The following is a 20,683-nucleotide window of genomic DNA, read 5'->3' as shown; positions in this document are numbered from 1 at the left end:
TTAATAATTTTGGGGGGGGGTAGATTGATAAATCTAATCCAAATCTATCTAATTCATTGAAAACCATCACCAAGACCAATTGTGTATCTGAAATAATTTAGCTCTGGGTGCAGACTTTCACATCTACTGCCTTCTTTAATGACGTTCATGCAGCTGAATTTTTGTGTTTTTTGAAGTCCTTGGACAGTCCATTTTTATCTGAACTCCAATTCACAAAATTATAAACATTAAAGAGATAAAGAATCATAGTGATCGGTGAGTCCAATTCCCTCACTTCCTGGATGAGAGAATTGAGGTTTAGGGTGGGAGACTTGTCCAAGATCATCCAGCTAATTAATGGCAAAAACAGGATTTGAACCAGCGCTCTTTCCACTTCCGCAGACTGCCCTTTTAGTCTTTTACATTACTTTCATGCTCAGAAAGAATAGTTACTATTGATGTTAATAATACTCATGCCCTGATTAGGATTGTAGCCATTGTAGATGTGCAAGCACAGGAAGTGAAAAAGCAACACATTCATTAAAATGAGCTGATGAGGCTAAATCCAGAGGTGGTGCAATCATCACTGAAGACAGATAGAGAGTGGGGAGAAACGACAACACGATAGAAATGCTGCCAGGCAATAATGCAGAATCAACCTGGGCAGTTATTAATGACAGCTGGAGATTGGAGGCAGGGCTGATGGAAATCAGGAAACAGAAAGTCAATGAAAGAGAGAGGTTTGAAAAAGCAATAATGCAAGGGAGAGATTTACAGGGTGTGAGGGGATGAGCATTCAATGAGACATGGCAGCTGGACAAGGGGGCAGGGGCTCCACCCTTGCAGTCCCCGCCATACTGTCCCGAGCGATGAGCGGCTTTCACCCAACAGCTGGCAGCATCTGGGGATTGTTGGGAGTGCACAGGGGGCCTGAGGATAACTCTAAGGTGGTGTTGGCAAGTTGCCTGGCTCCCCAGCGCCTGCTGGTGGCTTAAGGTTCCCACCGATTGGTGTAACTAGCCTCTCTTGAGGTGCCTACTATCGGTAAACCATGATTGGTCTTGGGCAGTGGCGTCAGTACAGTGGGAAGACTAGGGAACAGGGGAAATCTGGGAGTGGAAGATTCTGTACCGGTTTTGATCTGTGAAGCAAAAAGAAGATTCCCCCTCTGATGACTATGATGAGAGAGGAGATGGTTGGGGCATTTCTGCTGGATTAGCTAGTGGGGGTGCTGGAGTGTGGAATGGGGACTGGCTTAGACTAGAATCAGTGGTAGGCAAAAAATATAGTAAAAGATAGCGTTGAGCGGAGGATTGGAGTAGCATTGGGCAGGGCGGCAGGAATGGCGCCCTGGGGGCTGCTTCTTGGGTTTCTCATTTTAGGTTCCCCCTCACTTTAGGTCTTCAAGAAGATGCTATTTTACCATTTGGAGGAACTTGGTAGCACAAATTTAGAGCTGGAAGGGACCCTACTTTTGTTGCTGAGAAAACAGCCTCAGAGGGACATCCTTAGAAGTGTCTCCTAGGCTCAGCAAGGTGGCGCAGTAGATAAAGCACCAGCCCTGGATTCAGGAGGACCTGAGTTCAAATTCGACCTCAGACACTTACTAGCTGTGTGACCCTGGGCAAGTCACTTAGCCCTCATTGCCCTGCAAAATTAAAAAAAAAAAAGGAAAGAAAAAGAAAAAGAAAAAACAGAAGTGTCTCCTGCAAGGTCAGCAGGGGATTCTTGCCAAATACCCGTAGGAATAGATTCCAACCCTGAGATTTGTGGATTCCTCCTCTTGCAGGGATGCTATAGGGAGGAAGAGTGTTTGGGGGATGTCAACATTGGCTCAGGGTTGTGACTTGGGCTGTTCCAGACGTAATAAAGAGCTAGGGTCAGATCCAGCCTAGCATTGTCTGTCTGAATTTTACCTATCTATGGAGCCTGGTACTGGCTGTCTCCCATACCTAGAGTACCCTGCATCCTCTGCTCAGCCCCTCGGGAGCCTTTGTTTTAAACTCACTCCATGTGCCACCATCTATAGGGAGCCTTTGTTGATTCTCTCAGTTGATAATCCCCTCTCCTCCCAAATTTACATATTATCTATACATGAAATATATATATATATGGGGGGGGGTATATTTCTCTCCTCTTTTTCTCTCTCTTCATTCTCCCTCTCTCTTCCTGTCTCCCTCTATCTCTTATCTCTCCCTCTCTCCCTCCCTCCCTATTTCTCTCTGACTTTCTCTCTCCTCTCTCTCTTTCCCTCCCCTCTTCCCTTCTTCTTCCCTCCCTCTTTTCCTTTCTTTCTCCTCTCTCCCCTTCCTTCCCTCCTCTCCCTCCTCCTCTTTTCTCTCCTTCCATCCCTCCTTCCCTCCCTCCCTCTCTGTCTCTCCTTTCTTCCTCTCTCCCTCCTTGTCTCTTATTTCTCTCTCTCTCTGGCTCTCTGTCTGTCTGCCTCTTTCTTTCTATCTCTCTCTCCCTCCCTCCATATCTCTCTGACTTTCTGTTTCTCCCCTTCTCTCTCCTTCCCTCCCTCTCTCACCCTTTCTCCCTCCCTTCTTCCCTCTATCTCTGTCTCTCTCTTCTACACGCAAACACACACACACAAGTCTTCCTAATAAAATGTAAACTCTTTGAGAGCAAGGCTTGTTTACTTTTTGTCATTGTATCCCCAAATTCTAGAACAGTGCCTAGCACATAGGAGGTGCTTGAGAAATGCTTGTTGATTGATTAGTTAAATCAACTAGAGAAGGGTGCTGACAGCAGCACTGGGCATTAGGTGTCAGAGAACACCAAGAAATGGTAGATTGCCTGTCCCCAATTTATCCATCAAGATTAATCACTTCAGTTTCCTTCATTGGGGAAATCGAAACCATTGACGGTGGAATGTGTTAGAAATGCAGTTACCCATGATTATAGAGTATTCAAAGATTTCTTAAAACTGCTTTTCCCCCCTGATAATTAAGCATCTGTAACTATTGACCACCAGAGGAGGACAAGTAGAATGGTGAGTCTTGAAACCACCTACAAGAAAGACCTATTTGCGGAACTGGCGATGTTCACCTTGAAGAGGAGACCGGCATGGTGTGAAGAACTGTCCTGTGGAGGAAGAAGCAGGGTTATCCTCTGGGGTAGCAGAGGGCAGAAGTTAAAGGACTGGGAGGCAAGATCTGAATGCTCTAATCCCAGTCCTATTGGAGGCTGGCTTTGTGATTCCGACCAGGTCACTCTGTTTAGCCAGGCCTCAGTTTCTTCATCTGTAAAAAGGACTGGATGGTCTCTGATACTGTGATTCCAGGATGCTGGGAGGCAGAATTTCCATCAATATGAGAAAGACCTTATAACTAAAGATGTTTAAGAATGGAATGGGTTGCCTGGTAAGGTGAGCAGCTCCCTATCACTTCAAGCTGCCTCCCCAATGATCCCAATCAGTTAATTAAGCAAAGAAGTATTTCTTAATACTATTATATGAGGGCAGCTAGGTGGTAATTAGATAGAGTGCTGGGCCTGAAGTCAAGAAGACTCATTTTCCTCCATTCAAATTTGTCTTCTGACAGGAGTGGTGTGACCTTGGGAATGTCACTTAACTCTGTTTTCCTCAACTCCCTCCTCTGTAAAATGAGTTGGAGAAGGACATGGCAAACCACTTCAGTATATTGGCCAAGAAAACCCCAAATGGGATCATGGAGAGTCAGACACCACTGAAGAATGACTGAAATACTATGTGCCTAGACACTGTGAGCTATCCCTGGACTAGGAGATTCAAAGACAAAACTAAAAAAAAAAACCAGTTCCCTGCCCATAAGGTGCTTGCAATCTATAAAGGAAGGCACCGATGTAAATATGCTCCTATTAAAATGTATCTAAGGGCAGCTAGGTGGCGCAGTAGATAGAGCACTGGCCCTGGATTCAGGAGGATCTGAGTTCAAATCCGGCCTCAGCCACTTAACACTTACTAGCTGTGTGACCCTGGGCAAGTCACTTAACCCCAACTGCCTCAGCAAAAATAAATAAATAATAATTATTTTTTTAATGTATCCAAAATATATACAGCACAAATGGGAAGTAATAAGGTAGGAGCAGCTGGGGAGAATCAGGGAACAGTCAGGTGGGAGGGAGGTGGTATTTGAGCTAAAAAACTTGGAACACTAAGGGTTTGATGTGAAGGGGGAGCACATTCCACGTTGGGGGATGTCCTCATGCAAAGGCACACAAATGGGAAATGAGTGTCCTATGTGAGAAACAGCAAGGAGGCTGGTTTGGCTGGAAGGAGAATAATGTAGAATAAGTCTGGAAAGGCTCTTTGGCGCCCATGAAGGATTTTAAATGCCAGCAGCCTTGCTGTTCAGTCTTTTCAGTCATGTCTGATTCTTCATGGCACCATTTGGAGTGATAGTGGAGTGATTTGCTGTTTCCTTCTCCAGCTCCTTTTACAAGTAAGGAAACTGAGGCAAGCAGGATGAAGTGACTTGCCCAGGGTCACACATCTAGTAAGTGTCTGAGACCAGATTTGAACTCAGGAAAATGAGTCTTCCTGACTCCAGGTCCCATGCTCTATGCCCTGAAACACCTATAACTACCACCACCACAACAAAATCATCCTCTAATACTATATGGATATGGATATTTGTGTGTATGTATGCATGCATGCATGCATTCATGTACACATGTGTATATGTGTATGGGTATGTCTATATGTATGTCTATGAGTGTATATATATTAAATATATCCAGTCTGAGGCTGGATTTGAATTCAGAAATATGTCTTCCTGACTCCAGATGGTCTATTCACTGGGCCACCTACATCAATAACACCTTCTATCTATGTTATATGTATGTGTATAAATATTTTTGCGTGTACAGACGTAGGTGTATATGTGTATGTGTGTTTCTATGGAAGTTGTTTGCATGTTTTTCTCTCCCATTACAACATAGCTCCTTCAACTCAGGGACTGTGGTTTTGCCTTTCTTTGTACCCTGAGCACTTAACACAGTGTCCGACACATAGAAAAGCACTTAATAAATGCTTATTGACTGAGCAATAATACTACCTAGCACTTATATAGAGGTTTAGGGTTTTCAAAGTGCTTCATGGATATTGTCCTAGTAGATCTTTACAACAACCCTGTAAGTTAAGGGCTATTATTTCCCCCATTTTACAGATAGGAGAACTGAGGGTCTTCCTAACCTCCATAGCTGGCCCTCTTACTCATTATACTACCTTGCTCCAGGTCATTGCTTTAGGAATACCCTCTTTTGCCTCCAGTAGTAGGTTGGGTTCGCTGACCTCCAAGGCCCTTGTCTACTCAGAGATTCTCCAGTTCTAATTGTGGTCACTCCACACACAACGGTTTATGTTTCCTTTGCTTGATCCTCAGAAAAAAGAAAAACTCCCCTTCTGGATGAATAGCACGGGGAAGCGGGAAGGCTGGCAGCACGGCTGGCACGGCTATGACAATGAGCTCATGGACATGAGGGGGATCTTCCTGGCCTACGGACCCGGTAAGCCAATGGGACAGTGTGGGTGCCTCAGCCGGTTCCCCTGGCAGAAGCTTCCCATAAAGGTTCCCCATAAAGGGAAGGCCTGGGTCAGCTCTCCTAGGCTGGCTGGAGGGATGTCTTTTCTGCCTGCTATTTCTGAGGGAGCCTGAGAAAACCCAGCAGGTCTCCAACATCTTGTGCTGGATTTTTTCCCAATGCTTCTTGGGTTTGGCAAGTGTAGCCAAATAGTTTTCCTTGTAAATTCTGAATCCTGAGTGCAGTGGTGGTGGTGGTGGCTGCGGTGGTGGGGAGGGGGGGGGGGGAATGTATTCCACATGTCCGTGATTCGTTTTACACTTAATTCATCAAAATGTTATTTCACAGCTATCTAATGTCTGGGAAGGCTTATCAACCAGGGCTGCTGACAGCTGTATGCGTCAAACCTGTTATGGTCATTCTAGGGAGGCTGAGAGAGGAACCTCTCCAGCCGATATGTCCAATGCTTGGCACTCTGGTGGGGTCAGCTTAGTTTCTGGATCAACACCCAAGGAGATTTTCCAGTGACCCTGGACCCAATGCTTCAGTCACATTAGGGATAGGAACCTTGATTTAGAGCGCTATATAAATATTAGCTATTATTATTGTCCTGAGAAGGGTCTGGAGCCTCTCTCTATTCATCCCCCCCCCCCCGCCCCCATAAGCCATCTCTAATTCTTTTAACTCTGGGACTCTGACTGTGGTACTTATATCACACTGGATACTAGATACCTGCTGCTAGTGATAGATTGCCCCAATTCTAGAATTCTTTCTACCGGGCCACATCTGCTTCATCTGGATAACAGGACATTGGGTTTTCTTTGTTTTTTGTTTGTCTGTTTTTCCAGGGCAATAAGGGTTAAGTGACTTTCCCAGGGTCACACAGCTAGTAAGTGACAAGTGGCTGAGGCTGGATTCGAACTCAGGTCCTCCTGAATCCAGGGCCGGTGTTTTATCTCCTGTGCCACCTAGCTGCCCCCAGGATACAGGACATTGGACCCCAGGGATTTTAATCAAGAATGTTACTTTCTCTAGAGGACTGGGAGAAAAAACACATCACAAATTCAAAACAGTTATCATTAGGAAGTCGCACTAAAGGTGTGATAGAGTCAGAGCCACTGATGATCAGTTCTAGCAGGAGAATTCTTCGACACAAACCAAAGAACCTTTTTAAAAATTTTAATTTAAATTAAATTATTTTTTGCGGGTCAATGAGGGTTAAGTGATTTGCCCAGGGTCACACAGCTAGCAAGTGTCAAGTGTCTGAGGTCGGATTTGAACTCAGGTCCTCTTGAATCCAGGGCCAATGCTTTATCCACTGCATCACCTAGCTGCACCCCCCCCACACCCCCCAAAGAACCTTTTAAAACAAAATACCCAAAGCTGAGTCAGGTTAAACTGAAAGACTTTGTCTGGGGGGGAAAAAGAGCTGCCACATCTTCCCCCAAGACTTAAAGCTTTCGATCAGTCACAGCCAGAAGCAAGTCCTCCATCCTTCACTCTCCCCCACTCCCTTCCACAAGAACTAATTACAAAAGTGTTTCCAGGCGGAACAAGCCTCTGGAAACTCATGAAAGCCAAGTTTCTGGCTCCAATTGCTCTTTCTTCAATTCTCCTGAAAGATTGAACGGCTTTATGGCCTGGCTAGCTTATTCCCGAGAAAATGGAATAGCCTGGCCTTGCTTAGCCCTCTGGCTGGGTGCGGAGATAAAGGCCCAGCCTGTTGAAATCCTGCTTCGTGCCTATAGCTTAGGTAAGAAGTCTGACATCCCTGCTGTTGCAGAGATTACAACCTGAGCAGTCTGGGGTCTTCCAGAGCCTGGCAAGCATTACAAAAAGGGAAAGGAAAAGGAAAATGAGTCTGCAAAGACAACTTTTTTTCCTACTTCTTGTTTTTTTTTTAATTATTATTTAATTTTAAGAAGCAGCTAGGTGGCACAGTGGATAGAGCATCTGCCCTGGAGTCAGGAGGACCTGAGTTCAAATCCAGCCTCAGACACTTAACACTTACTAGCTGTGTGACCCTGGGCAAGTCACTTAACCCCAACTGCCTCACTAAAAACAAACAAACAAACAAAAAAACAATTTGTTTAATTTTAAATTTTTTTCTAATTACATTTTTTAAAGTTTCACATTTTTCTCACTCCTCTCCTTCTCTCCCCCGTCCTGAAGCCAGTAAGCAATCTGATATAGGTTACACATTACAATCATGTTAAACATATTTCCACATTAGTCGTGTCTGCAAAGACAACTTTGCTCTGGATGATCCCAGGTTCTGATGGGTACGGCCTCATCTTGTCTGAGGGAACTCCACATTCAAGATAAGGTCAAGATTTAGTGGCCTCTCTGCAAATTCAGCAAACCACATTTTGGAAAACAGACCAAGGTGAACAGTGACAACCCTAGTCTGTATAGTATTTCATCTCAGAAGGATCCATATTTTTAAATGTTACTTTTTTTAAAACTTGGATTCAAAATCTGAATTAAACAGAAAGTCAAAGTGACTGTCAATGTACCCTGGAAAAGGAACAAACATTTATTAAGAACCTACTATGTGCCAGGCACTATACTAGAGCTGTACAAGTATTTTTGCATTTGATCCTCACAACAATCCTGTGATGTAGGTGCTATTTTTATCCCCATTCACTGAGGCAGGCTGCAGTTAAGTAACTTAACCAGGGTTAATACAGCTAGTAAATGTCAGAGGCTGGATTTGAACTCAGGCCTTCATTGCTCCAGATCTAGTATCCTCTACCACCTAGCAGAGTATAGAGGACAGAGCACTGGAGCAGTTCTCAGGAGAGCTGGGTTCTAATCTTAGCTCTCCTATTAGAGCCTGAGGTTTTTGAGTTGAAAGGAAACTTAGAGGGCATCTCCAAACCCTTCATTGTACATTGTCACCGAGCAGTTGCTCATAAGAGGTTTTACAAAGTTAGAAAATCAACTGGAACACAAGACAGTGTTTATGTTAAACTGTAATAAGAAAATTATCAATATTTAAATATTTTTAATAATTAGCCCTTCCAAATGTGTTTTTATAAGAGTATAACTTTCATAGTTCCAAAGTTTATTACAGTTTAAAACTACAAAAAATTTGGAATGTCCTGTATATAAGCAACTGATTCAAATGTATTAGAAAAATAACCATGTATTGGAAAAATAACTGGTCAATGGACATGAATAGGCAGTTTTCAAATGAATAATTCCAAGTTATATGCCATCATATGAAAAAATGATCCAAATTACTAATAATTAGAGAAACACAAATTAAAGCAACTTTAGGGTTCCATGCACATATATGAGAGTGGCAAAGAAGACAAAAGAGGAAAGGGGGGGAAATGGGAGGGGCTATGGGAAAAGACTCACTAGTGCACTGTTGATAGAGCTTTGAATTGGTCCAGATGTGAATTCTGGAAAGCAGTTTGAAACTGTGCCCATAAAGTTGCCAAACCATGCATATTTTTTCATTCAACTAGACTACTCCTAGGCCTATACCTCAAAGAAATCAAAGAAATAGGAAAAGGACCTATATATGAAAAATATCTTTAGTAGCTCTGTTCATAGCAGCCAAAAATTAGAAATTAAAGGGATGTTCTACTATTGAGAAATTACTAAAGAAGCAGTGACATGTGAATGCAATGGACTATTGTTGTTCCATAAGGAAGGAAGAAATGGGTAATTTTAGATGAAACTGAGAAGACCTTTACGAACTTATTCAGAGCAAATGGAGCAGAACTAAGAGAACAATTTATATGATAACAAGACTTTGGAACTCTAATCAATGCAACAATAAGCCAGAAGTCTAAAAAATGAAGATGAAACATGCCACTCATCACCTGATTGAGATAAGAGAAGGGAATGACCTAACATGCACAAAGAAACACGTTTTCAGGCATGACTAACATGGGAATCTCTTTTTCCTGACTATGAAGATATGTATTGAGGGATTTAATTTTTTAGTGTTGATTTGTTATCATTTGCTTCATGGGCACGAAGGTAGTGGGAGGGGTAGCTTAATTGTTGTTGTTTTTTTTAAGTTTCTTCCTCCAAAAAATGTTTAAAAGGAAAAAAACCAACTTCCTATTTAAGTGACTAGGGTGCCAATTTGCATGGATCTCCTAACACAAGGGACATAGATTAAGACATAGATTGTGCAAATGAATTTTCTTAAAAAAAAAAAGAATTGGTAGGCATTGGACATAGCGCAAACAACATTACAAAAAATGAAACTGACTAAATTTTAAGAGATGGGAAATGGCATTACAGACATGGAAGTTATTCCTGAGTCATCTGTTCACAGTCAGGCTATCAGTAGATAGCCTTCAAAACTATAATAAGAATTTATAATTATCAAAAATAAAGAATAGTAGTGAGAAAAAGATAATGCATTCAATTGAAAAGAATTAATCTTGAATTATTTAAACAGGGTTTTGGAAACCCAAAGCAAGAAACAGATAACATAAATGACATCAGTATTGACTATAATAATTTTGTTTAGGAGTCTAACCAAGAAAAATTAATTGCTATAAAAAGGTAAACCAAAAAAGCCCATAAAATGCTTTAGTCAGAAAACATTTGAAATTACTTGCCAAATAGTGAGGTGTTTTTTTGCCAAAGTCAACCCAGATTAGAATAGAAACTCATTTGTAAAATCTTATCAAGAAGGATAATAGATGATTAGAAGCAGTATTGTCTCATAAAGTAGAGAGATGCAGTAGAGGGTAAAACTAGTCTAAAAGAAGCTTGGCAAGATTATCTAACAAAGCCAAGTCAACCTAATTGTAATCAAGGATGAAAATGAAAGGAAGACTACAAACAGAAGAAAACTGGAAAATATTTACAAAAATTATTACCACAAACTATTTTCTCCATCCAGGATAGTGGAACCACCATGGTTGGACCCTAACACCACAGTCCTAGATGTCTTTATATAGGATTAAGAAATGGTACTAATGGGAATAAAGGTGGTCAAAGCAACCAGATTGGATCAAACATATAGAGAGAATATCAAAGCTGGAAGTAATACAATCATGAGGACATTGAGGGATCCAGATCGAGAGGCCAGTTTACAAGGTAGCTGAAGGATGACAAGAAGAATCCCAGACCTTAATGATTCAAAAAAAAAGGAAAAAGGTAACTGTAAAAACCAAGTACAAATCAACTGTTGTTGTCATTCAGCTGTTTCACTCATCCAACACTTCATGACTTCATTTGGGGTTTTCTTGGCAAAGATTCTGGAGTATTTTGTCATTTCCTTCTCCAACTTATTTAACAGATGAGAAAACTGAGGCAAACGGGGTTAAGTGACTTGTCCATGGTCATACAGCTAATAAATAAGTATCTGTGGTTAGATTTGAACTCAAAAAGATTAGTCTTCCTGATTCCAAGCCTGGGGTTCTATCCACTGTGCTACAAAGCTATCTACAGAAAGTGAAGGCATCTAAGGAGTGGGTAAAATATTCAATGATGGGCCTTTATCATCTTGCAATTGATCAAATGAGATATTATCAATAAAGTGCTTAGTCCAATGGCTAAAATATAGTAAGCTCTTAATAAAGGATTGTTCCCCTTTCCACTCCCAACCATGATGAACTCAAAGATGCAGAGAATGTAAGATTGCATTATACTTATTGTTAGTTCAGTATGAAAAACCATTCAACTCAGTAAAATAGTATTGTATTAAAAAATAAAAAGAGGGATTTTTTTGTTATTTTGTAATCTGCTTCTAGCTCATTGGATTTTGTCTATAGCATTACTGTTTCTCTAGCAAAGGATTGTATTGCCCAAGAAATACACCCGCCTCCTTCTCTGTGTTAACTCAACTCCTCTCTGCTCATCTAATGAGAGTCTCTTTCTATTTCCCTTTCAGATTTCAAGACCAACTTCAGAGCAGCTCCAATCAGAGTAGTGGATGTTTACAATATTCTGTGCAACTTGGTGGGGATAACGCCGCTGCCCAACAACGGCTCCTGGTCCCGAGTGGCATGCATGCTGAACAACCAGCCCAGTGCGGCACATTCCGTGTCACTGAGCAGCTGCACTCTAGCATTCACTCTCTTGTTACTGTTTATATAACAGAGCCGATTACTTGAGTCCCAAAACAATGTCAGTCAGTGTGTCTCCAAAGTGGAAAGTTGTTGTTTTTCCCTCCTTTTGTATTTGAATAATAGCTTCATTAACAGAATCAAGCCTAAATAAATTATAAGTGGACTATTTATGAGATGGTTATATGCATACTCTCCTGCACACAAATCTTTTTCTATTATTATTTTTTGTGTGGGGCAATGGAGGTTAAGTGACTTGCCCAGAGTCACACAGCTAGTAAGTGTTAAGTGTCTGAGGCCAGATTTGAACTCAGGTCCTCCTGAATCCAGGGCCGGTGCTTTATCCATTGCACCACCTAGATGCCCCTCTATTATTTTTAAGCCATTTTTTTGCCTGAAGGTAGAAAGTACCCTGGCTATCCATAAAGCATTTGTTCTTCATACCAAGAGATTCATGATAAGACAACCAGCTGGGCAAAGGTCCTGGCTGACTTTGGTGCTGGTCCTGTTTCTGTCTTCTGGGCCCATCTCCACCACCTGGGCCAGTCTTAGCCTGAGTCATGCTCTCATACAAGAGCATTAGCTGGTATTCACCTTTATAATGGCATCTATTTCTTCTAAAAGGACTAGGTCAATGCCAATTACTTTCTCATTCTTCTAATCCAACTGAAAGAGGAATTGCTCCTCCCAGAACCTTCCAGACAGAGTGTGCCTTTGCATTGGGTCTCTTTGCCCACAGTTTAGGTGAAAAGATTGTGAAGTCCCAAAGCAAAGCAAAGTGACTAGTTTAGCCAAAGATTGAATATATCAATCTCTCTAGTACTGGATAGCAGAAAGTCACATTCAAAATGAGCTACGATGAAGAATCAGAATGGAACAGGCCCATAGCAGTGATCCACCCCCCTTACTTTGTTGATATTTGAATGTTTGCTCAACTTCAATGCTGTAAAGTTGCATGGTTAAAAGAGACTGCTTCCTCTTTAGAGGAGTTTGTTCTGGTAAGTAAGAGATGGCATGGTATGTTATTCCAGGGTAGGTAATGGTATTCTTAGTCATGAATGCATGGGCATATTAGCAAAAAACCCACATGAAGAGAATTCTTTTTTAAACTTCCACTAGCAATCAATAAGCATCTATTGAGTACCTATTGCATATCAGTGAAAGGCAACATGGAGTAGGTAATAGAGAGCTGACTTGAAGCCAAGAAGACTTATCTGTGACACATACTGACTGTGTGACCCAGGGCAATTCACTTACCTCTTAGTGCCCAAGACAACTCTAAGGCTTTGCTGCCAAGAAAGTGCCAACCTTTATTAGTAGAGTTTCTTCACCATATTAGTGAAATCCCAGATCCAGTGCCCAGCCCTCCTATGTGTCAGGCATGGTGGATACAATGGAAGATAAACCATACACTGTGGAAGATAGACTATGGAAGGCAAAAGTGAAATGATTCCAAGCTCTTGGGTGGTTTGTTTTCTTGTTTGTTAGTTTTGTTTTTAATTGTCCATGTTCATGCAAAACATAACAGCAACCCAGAATGCCAAAGGAATGGGGGAGGCAGACCAAGAACATGTCAGCTATTCAACCAACCATCCCTTAATTAGGCAGTGAGTATGCTGAAGCCACCTCTCCAAGAATCAATGGAACAGGAAATGCTCTTCTTCTGTTATTGTTTGTATAAATGATCTTATTCCTTGAGTCCCAAAGCTCCAAGACTTAGTGGAACAGATAACATGAGCCTGAATGGAGAGGTTTTGAGTTTCTTCTAACAATTTACTGCTAGAGATCTGGGACATTTTCAAATGCCAGAAGTGACGTATTTCTGTCTCATTGCATTACGTATAAGAGCCACGTGTCTGCACCGTAGCCAGAACCCATCTGAGAAAGTGACTTTTCATCTGGTGCTGGTCAGTCATAAGAGACCTCAGGAGAGAAAAGCCCTGCACAGTGCTTGCCTTGGAAGATAGTTCCTCTTCCTTGTCCCAAATCATGTGGACTGGGGGTTGTCTTTGTGCCAAGCCTAATGAGGGTAAAGATTCATAGCTTTAAAAAAAATTCAAATTAAACTTGACAAATGATTTCTGTAATCTCAGTAAAGGTTTTTGTAATGTGTTTTTAAAGCTCCAACAACCATCAGGTCAATTGGAATGAGGGCGAATCAACCTTTGATGTCTGGATTTATTCATTCATTTGTTTGTTTATTTATTGAACTAGACTTGTGATATCACTGGCATAGGGAATTCCCGATGTGGAAACTCCCTCCACCAATGCTGATCAGTTCCTCCTCTACAACAGATGGTCTTAGAGAGCTACCTGGGAGCAACTGAGAGCTTCAGTTATTTGTCACATAAAAAATAAATAAATAAAAACCTGTTCGGGGGGACATGAATCCAGGTCTTCCTTACAGAGAGGCTAACTTTCATTCGCCTTTAGCTACACTGTCTCTTGTGTTCTCTAGATATTGGGAATAAAAGGCATTTTAGTGCTTAGAGGACAGCTATTTTTTAAAGTTCATTTTCTTCCTTAATGGACAAAGTTCTAACGAATTCAGCTAAGCACCCATTTTCCCAAGTTAAAGAACTATCCACATGGAGACAAAATAAAGGTCAGGATGCGACATCATAAAGCTGTATAAATCCATCCTTTTACCTCTAGCTCTTTTCTATTGTCTCCCATCCACACAATCTTAAACTTGGAACCCAAAGTTTCTGATATGACAAATAGAGGAAGGGGGAAATTTAAGACATGTAAATTATGGTAAGATACCTGGAATTTTTTTCTAAAGAATTAAGACACAGGGAAATGTGTTTGTCCCTGTATTATTTAAGATTTTATATCAGGGATTTGGAGAAAAGAAAAGATGACTTTCTTTTTAGAGTTGCAGATGACACAAAACTGGGAAGAACAGTTGACCCATTAAGCAATAGATCTAGGATCCAAAAAGGCCTCAAAAAGACAGAATGTTGAGCTATATCTAGTCAAATGAATAAATAAAAAGTTTTATACTTGGATCCAAAAAAAAAAAATCAACCTCAAAAGTACAATATAGAGGAGATGGCTAGATAGCAATTCATCTGAAAGTTCATCCATTCCGTGAAGAAATCTATTCAAAGATGGGTCTTACTTCGAAACATGTAAAAGTATTTGATTTCAAAATTACTTCCATCAGTTTTAATTTGTGATTTCCTTAAGGTGAGTTTATCGGAATTTCTCCACATCTTCATAGTTAGTTTTGCAAGTTGCTGCAGCCTTCCAAAAATGTATTGTCTGATGACAAAACTCCTGGGGAGGAGCAACTGGCCCTCTCGTTTTACAGTAGTTATATTTTTCTAGGTTACTAGGATTTGGCAGAGTTTTTGCAACATGATTCTGACCTTTTAGAACCCATGTTCACATGAATTTTGTCATGAAGACACCAGAGTAGACCTTTAATAACAGGTGTAAACACAAGAGCTTTATACTATTGGACATTTTTATCAATGACTCAGAAAGAAGCACAGATGGAATGGTCATCAAGAAAATATGAAAGAACAAGGAAGGGAACAAACATTTATTAAGCACCTACTATGTGCCCGGCATTTTAATAAGCACCTTTTACAAATACTTTTTCATTTGATCCTCACAATACCTCTGGGAGGTGTTTTACAGTTGAGAAAACTGATGCCAACAGAGGTTAAGTGACTTGTCCATGGTCACATTACTAGCAAGTTTCTGAGGCAGTATTTGAACTCAGGTCTTCACAACAAGTCCAACACTCTCGCCACTATGTCACCTAGAGAATAATTTTGATTTAAAACTATTAGGGATCAGGGGGCAGCTAGGTGGCGCGGTGGATAAAGCACTGGCCCTGGATTCAGGAGGACCTGAGTTCAAATCCAGCTTCAGACACTTGACACTTACTAGCTGTGTGACCCTGGGCCAGTCACTTAACCCTCATTGCCCTGCCCAAAACAACAACAACAACAACGACAGCAAAACAAGTATTAGGGAACACTAATATATTGGATAACAGAATCAAAATCCAAAATATCAAATGCAACATAGAGAAGGCAATGTCTAGACACTGGTTCATCTGAAAAAAACATATGTGGACTTAAGCTTAATATGAATCAACACTATGATACGGCAACTAAAAAATGCCTGTGTGATCTTGGACTGCATGAAGAGAGGCAGATTTTCCAGAACAAGGGAAGTGAGTGTCCCACAGTCCTCTGCTCTGTTCAGACCGCATGTGGGGTTTTCACTTATGCAAGCCACATTTTAGGTAGGATATTGAAAAACTGGAATCTAGAAGAGGAAAAGCTAGGTGGTGAAGGGCCCTTCCAGATCATGTCATGTGAAGCTCAATTGAAAGAATCAATGGGGCAGCTGGGTGGTGCAGTAGATAAAGCACCGGCCCTGGATTCAGGAAGACCTGAGTTCAAACCCAGCTTCAGACACTTGACACTTACTAGCTGTGTGACCCTGGGCAAGTTACTTAACACTCATTGCCCCACAAAAAAGAAAGAAAAGAAAAGAAGGAAGGAAGGAAGGAATAATCAAGAATGTCTATTTAGCTTGAAGATTTGTGTGGAAAGGGGGTTAGACTTTGTCTAGTTGGCCCCTGAGGGCAGAACGAAGAATTACAGGTTGAAATGGAATAGAAGTTAATTTGGGCTTGATGTCAGGAAAAAACTTTGTCATAATTAGAGTTATCCCCAAATGGAATGGTCTGGCTCACTGGAGGTCTTCAAACAGAGGATGACTATCCACCTGAATGGCATGTCATAAGAGAGGAAGCCCTGCCACATGTAGGCTGTGTCCTCTGAGGACTCTTCCCACTCCAGACATCTGTTATTCCTTGATTTTAAAATTATATTATACTCCAATTACCAGGGAATCATCAAGGACAAACCTGGTCAGTTCCATAGGACTAAGTCTATTCAGATTTTGTATGTACATCTTGAGGGAGCTAGGTGACACAGTGGGTAGAGTGTTGGGCCTGGAGTCAGGAAGACTTACCTTTGTGAGTTCAAATCTGGCCTCAGATACTCACTGTGTGATCCTGAACAAGTCACTGTTTGCCTCAGTTTCCTCATCTGTAAAATGAGCTGGAGAAGGAAATGGAAAGCCACTCTAGTATCTCTGCCAAGAAAACCCCAAATGGGGTCACAGAGCATTGGACATAACTGAAGCATCTTAGCAACAACATACATCCAGCTGTTTCCACGCTACTTGTATTTATCACCATATATACACCGGAGAAAGAAAATTGTGATTTCACCAGCAAATAGTGAAAAGGAAGGAGAGGAACTCAAGTTTAAAGTCAAGGGTAATTCAACACCAAGTAGACCCTATGAATATAACTGACCACTTTCCCTGCCTTTACCCTTACACCCAAAAGCCAGTTCTGCTCCTAATTATAGTCAAACATGGTGGTCCAGACCAGAGCAAGCTTAAAATATCTATTTTGGTTTAGAGTAACTCTCAGGCCCACAGAATATTTTTAATTTAAAAGCACCCTGGGAAATTGGTCAGTTAGAGGTAGTCCAAGTCTTTGGGTAGACTAAAGTGTCTGATTTAATCCAGAAATTCCTTGGGTCTTTTAAACTCAATCTGTTTTCTGGTCATTCATCTTACATAGGCTTCAGACTTTGGCTTAAACCAAAGTTCATGGCCACTTCAAACCAAACCATACCTGGACACACACCTGGGAATGGGTCAAAATGAAACACAACCAAGAGAATAGAGGCATCAGTGAGCATGGGAGAGGATCTCAGGCAAATCAGCTCAGTAATTACCTCAGTAAATTCTACTTTGTGTTGACCCATAATTCTAAATGGTGCTATCAGTTAGAGACTAGGACATTGCAAAGAGGGACCATTAATTATTTTTAGGAATCTTCTAGGAAAACATCTTAAATTTTTATAAATACCAATGGATTTCCAAATAAACCCTGAATATTTAATATGTTACCATGGAGACCAAAATCAATAACTGCAAAATACCTGTTTAATTAAAAAACAAGGGTTGGGGAGGGTCAGCAGGGCAATATTAAGTGAGTTGTTGGATCATATTCTTAAGAATTTGCCAGAAAAGGAGATTGATGTCGCTTAGAGATGTTGCTTTGAAATAATCCAGTATCGCCCAGAATGGTGCCTCACATGTTGATGGTATTCAATAAAGTCAGCAAGTCAATAAGCATTTATTAAGCACTTATGTCCCAGGGACTGTGCCTAAGGGAACAAAGAATTAAATGAAAAAAAATATACTTTTAATAATTTAAGGTGTTCTTCTTAAACCATAAATATATTACCATGTCTGTCCTAAAGTATCTAAATTTAAATCATATCTTCATTTGTTATGTTTTATTGCCACTATTTTCACATAACTCTATTATAATTAAATGTCATACATAATTATAATAATCCTTACTCTATTGATTAGATGACTAGATTGAATATTTTTCTGAAGAGGTGCATGTAAATCTTTGTTTAAAAAATGCAAATTCTATTTATATGCACTTAGAGCAAAATTTTTGGGGGGTGGGGCAGTGGAGGTTAAGTGACTTGCCCAGGGTCACACAGCTAGTTAGTGTCAAGTGTCTGAGGTCAGATTTGAGCTCAGGTCCTCCTGAATCCATGGCCAGTGCCCCCTGAATTAGGTTTTAAAGCTAGAAGGGAAGATCTTCTAGTTCATCTGGCTAGAAAGAGATTCTTAGATTGTCAGAGCTGCCTGGAACTCCCAAATCCATCTATTCCAATCCACAGCAGAGCAAAGATTTCCTCCACAAGATCTCTGACAAGGGGTCAGTCAGCCTCCACCTGAAGACCTCCAGTCATGAGGAATTTACTACCTCCAAAGACAGCTTGTTCCAATTTGGGGAGGGGTGGGGGTGGGAGGGTGCGGGAAGGGTGGGTGGGGGGATTATAAAATAGTCAGCCCTAAATCAGATGCTTTGCATTTTTACCCATTGTTCCTAGTTCTGTTCTCTGGAGCCAAGCAAAATAAGTTTAATGCCTTTCCCACATGACAATCCTTCAAGTATTTAGAAATAGCTACCCTATCTCCTCAGATCTCCCCCTCCTGCTCTGTCTCTTCTCCAGGCTAAACATTTCCATTTCCTTCAATCAATCCTAATAGATCATGCTTTTTTCCACCACCCTGATTACCCTTCTCTGAATGAGCTCCAGCTTGTCGATGTGCTTTCTAAAATCTGGCTCTTGGGATTCCACAGAACACTCCAGGGGTGGTCTGAATGGGGCAGAATATGGTGCAACGATCAACTCCCTTATTCCAAGCACTAGACTTTTTTGTATTTTCTTTTTGTTATTGTTGTTGTTATTGTTCGGTCATTTCAGTCATGTCCAACTCTGTGATCCTATTTGGGGTTTTCTTGGCAAAAGACACTGAAGTGGTTTGCCCTTTCGTTCTCTTGCTTGTTATTCTGAGGAGGAAACTGAGGCAAATAGAGTGAAGTGACTTGTCCAGGGTCACAAAGCTAAGTTTCTGAGGTCAAATTTGAACTTAGGAACATGAGTCTTCCTGACTTCAGGCTCGGCAATATATCCACTGTGCCATCTAGCCTATGTTTTTTCTATAAAACCAAAAATAAGAATTTTACATAAGCATATAACATACCTAGAACCATTTCCCAGTTGGTAATTGGTCAAAAGATATGAATAATTTTCAAAAGGAAAATTGCAAACTATAAATAAACACATGAACTATGCTCCAAATAAAAAAGAATTAGATATGCAAATCAAAACAACTGGGACTTTACTTCTTGCTCTATATGGCAAAGATGACAAAATATGGGAACAGTCAATGTTATAGAAGCTGTAGGAAGATAGTCACACAGGTGTATTGTTGGTAGAGTTGTGACAAAGTCCAGCTGTTCTGGATTTCAATTTGGAAGTACAACCCAAAAAGTGAGTAAATTATCAGTACATACCCTTTGACTGAGTGATCCCACTTCTGGACATAAATCCCAGGAAGTCAGACAGAAACAGAGGTGCAGTAGCACATCACTCTACTCTTTGTAGAAGTAAAGAACTAGAAACAAAGTAGGTGCCCATCTGTGGTAAAAAACAGAAGTTTTAACTGAATCATTTGAGAGTTGAAAGCATACTAGTGAAGTGACTTTTGAAGGACCACCCCTTTTGGGGAGGAGACCATGATGAACAGCCATGCGCCTGCTGCTTCCCCAGAGAGTGTGGCCAAGCACGCTGTACTTCAGGGAAGCCAACTTAAAACAGAGGGTAGAACAGAAGTTGGCTCTTGATCTCACACACTCTGGCCTGACTGCGCATGCTTTGGTGATTGGCTCTGGTTCTCAGCCTGGCAGGCAGTTTTGAGATTCGGTGAGTTTTATAAAAGAATATAGACTAAGCATAGATCTAAGACTGTTCACTTGTAGTTCTACTTTCCTATTTCCCTAATCTGTATCACCTGTTTGTTGTGTAAACAATAAAAGCTAATCCCTCACTGATTAAAGCTCAGAGGCTTCTTTTCTTACTGGTCTGGAAGGGAAAAGTTCAAAGGGGGAGTTTAATGCTCTTATATCCAATTTTAAATCTCATACATCAACTAGTCAGTCAACAAACATTTATTAAACACTATGTGACCCACACTGTGCTAACACCTACAGATACAAAGAAAGGCAAAAACATGGTCCCTGTTCTCAAGGAAAACACATTCTAGAAGCAGACAACATGTCTAGAAGAGACAACATGGAAACAACTACATACATGCAATAGATGGGTAGACTGATGGACGGTTAGACAGACAGATGATAGGTATAGATAGACAGATAGATAGATAGACAGAAATAGATATAGATAAATTAGACAGAGTACTGTCAGAGGGAAATGAGTCAAGGTAAAACTGAGCAAAGAGAGCATTCCAGGTATGTAATGAATGAAAAACAATGGTATATGAATACAATGGAATATATGTGCAGTAAGAAATCATGCATATGAGGAATTCAGAGAAGCATGGGAAAATTTATACTGATGCTGGGCAAAATAAACAGAACCAAGAAAGCAATCCATATAGCTACATTGATCAAAAATTTAAACCAATGAAAGTCCTGAAAAACTGGTAATAAAATATACTTCCTCCTTTCCAGCAGAGAGGTGCAGGACGTCTGGGAAAGAATAATACATATAATATCA

The 20,683-nt window shown here is 40.8% G+C and overlaps 1 protein-coding gene across 1 annotated transcript in view; it reads left to right on the top strand.

The window, feature by feature from the left end:
- Nucleotides 1–11,699, top strand: part of ENPP6 (ectonucleotide pyrophosphatase/phosphodiesterase 6) — a 161,452-nt gene extending 149,753 nt beyond the window's left edge. Inside the window, exons 7-8 of the mRNA XM_043971241.1 lie at nt 5,346–5,469; nt 11,354–11,699. Coding sequence (XP_043827176.1) covers nt 5,346–5,469; nt 11,354–11,559 — 330 coding nt within the window. The 3' untranslated portion in view covers nt 11,560–11,699. The remainder of the gene's footprint in view (nt 1–5,345; nt 5,470–11,353) is intronic.
- The last annotated feature ends 8,984 nt before the right edge of the window (nt 11,700–20,683 follow it).

Source organism: Dromiciops gliroides, chromosome 6, assembly GCF_019393635.1.
Source record: "Dromiciops gliroides isolate mDroGli1 chromosome 6, mDroGli1.pri, whole genome shotgun sequence".
Lineage (NCBI taxonomy): Eukaryota > Metazoa > Chordata > Mammalia > Microbiotheria > Microbiotheriidae > Dromiciops > Dromiciops gliroides.
This window is presented reverse-complemented; position numbering and strand designations above follow the sequence as displayed.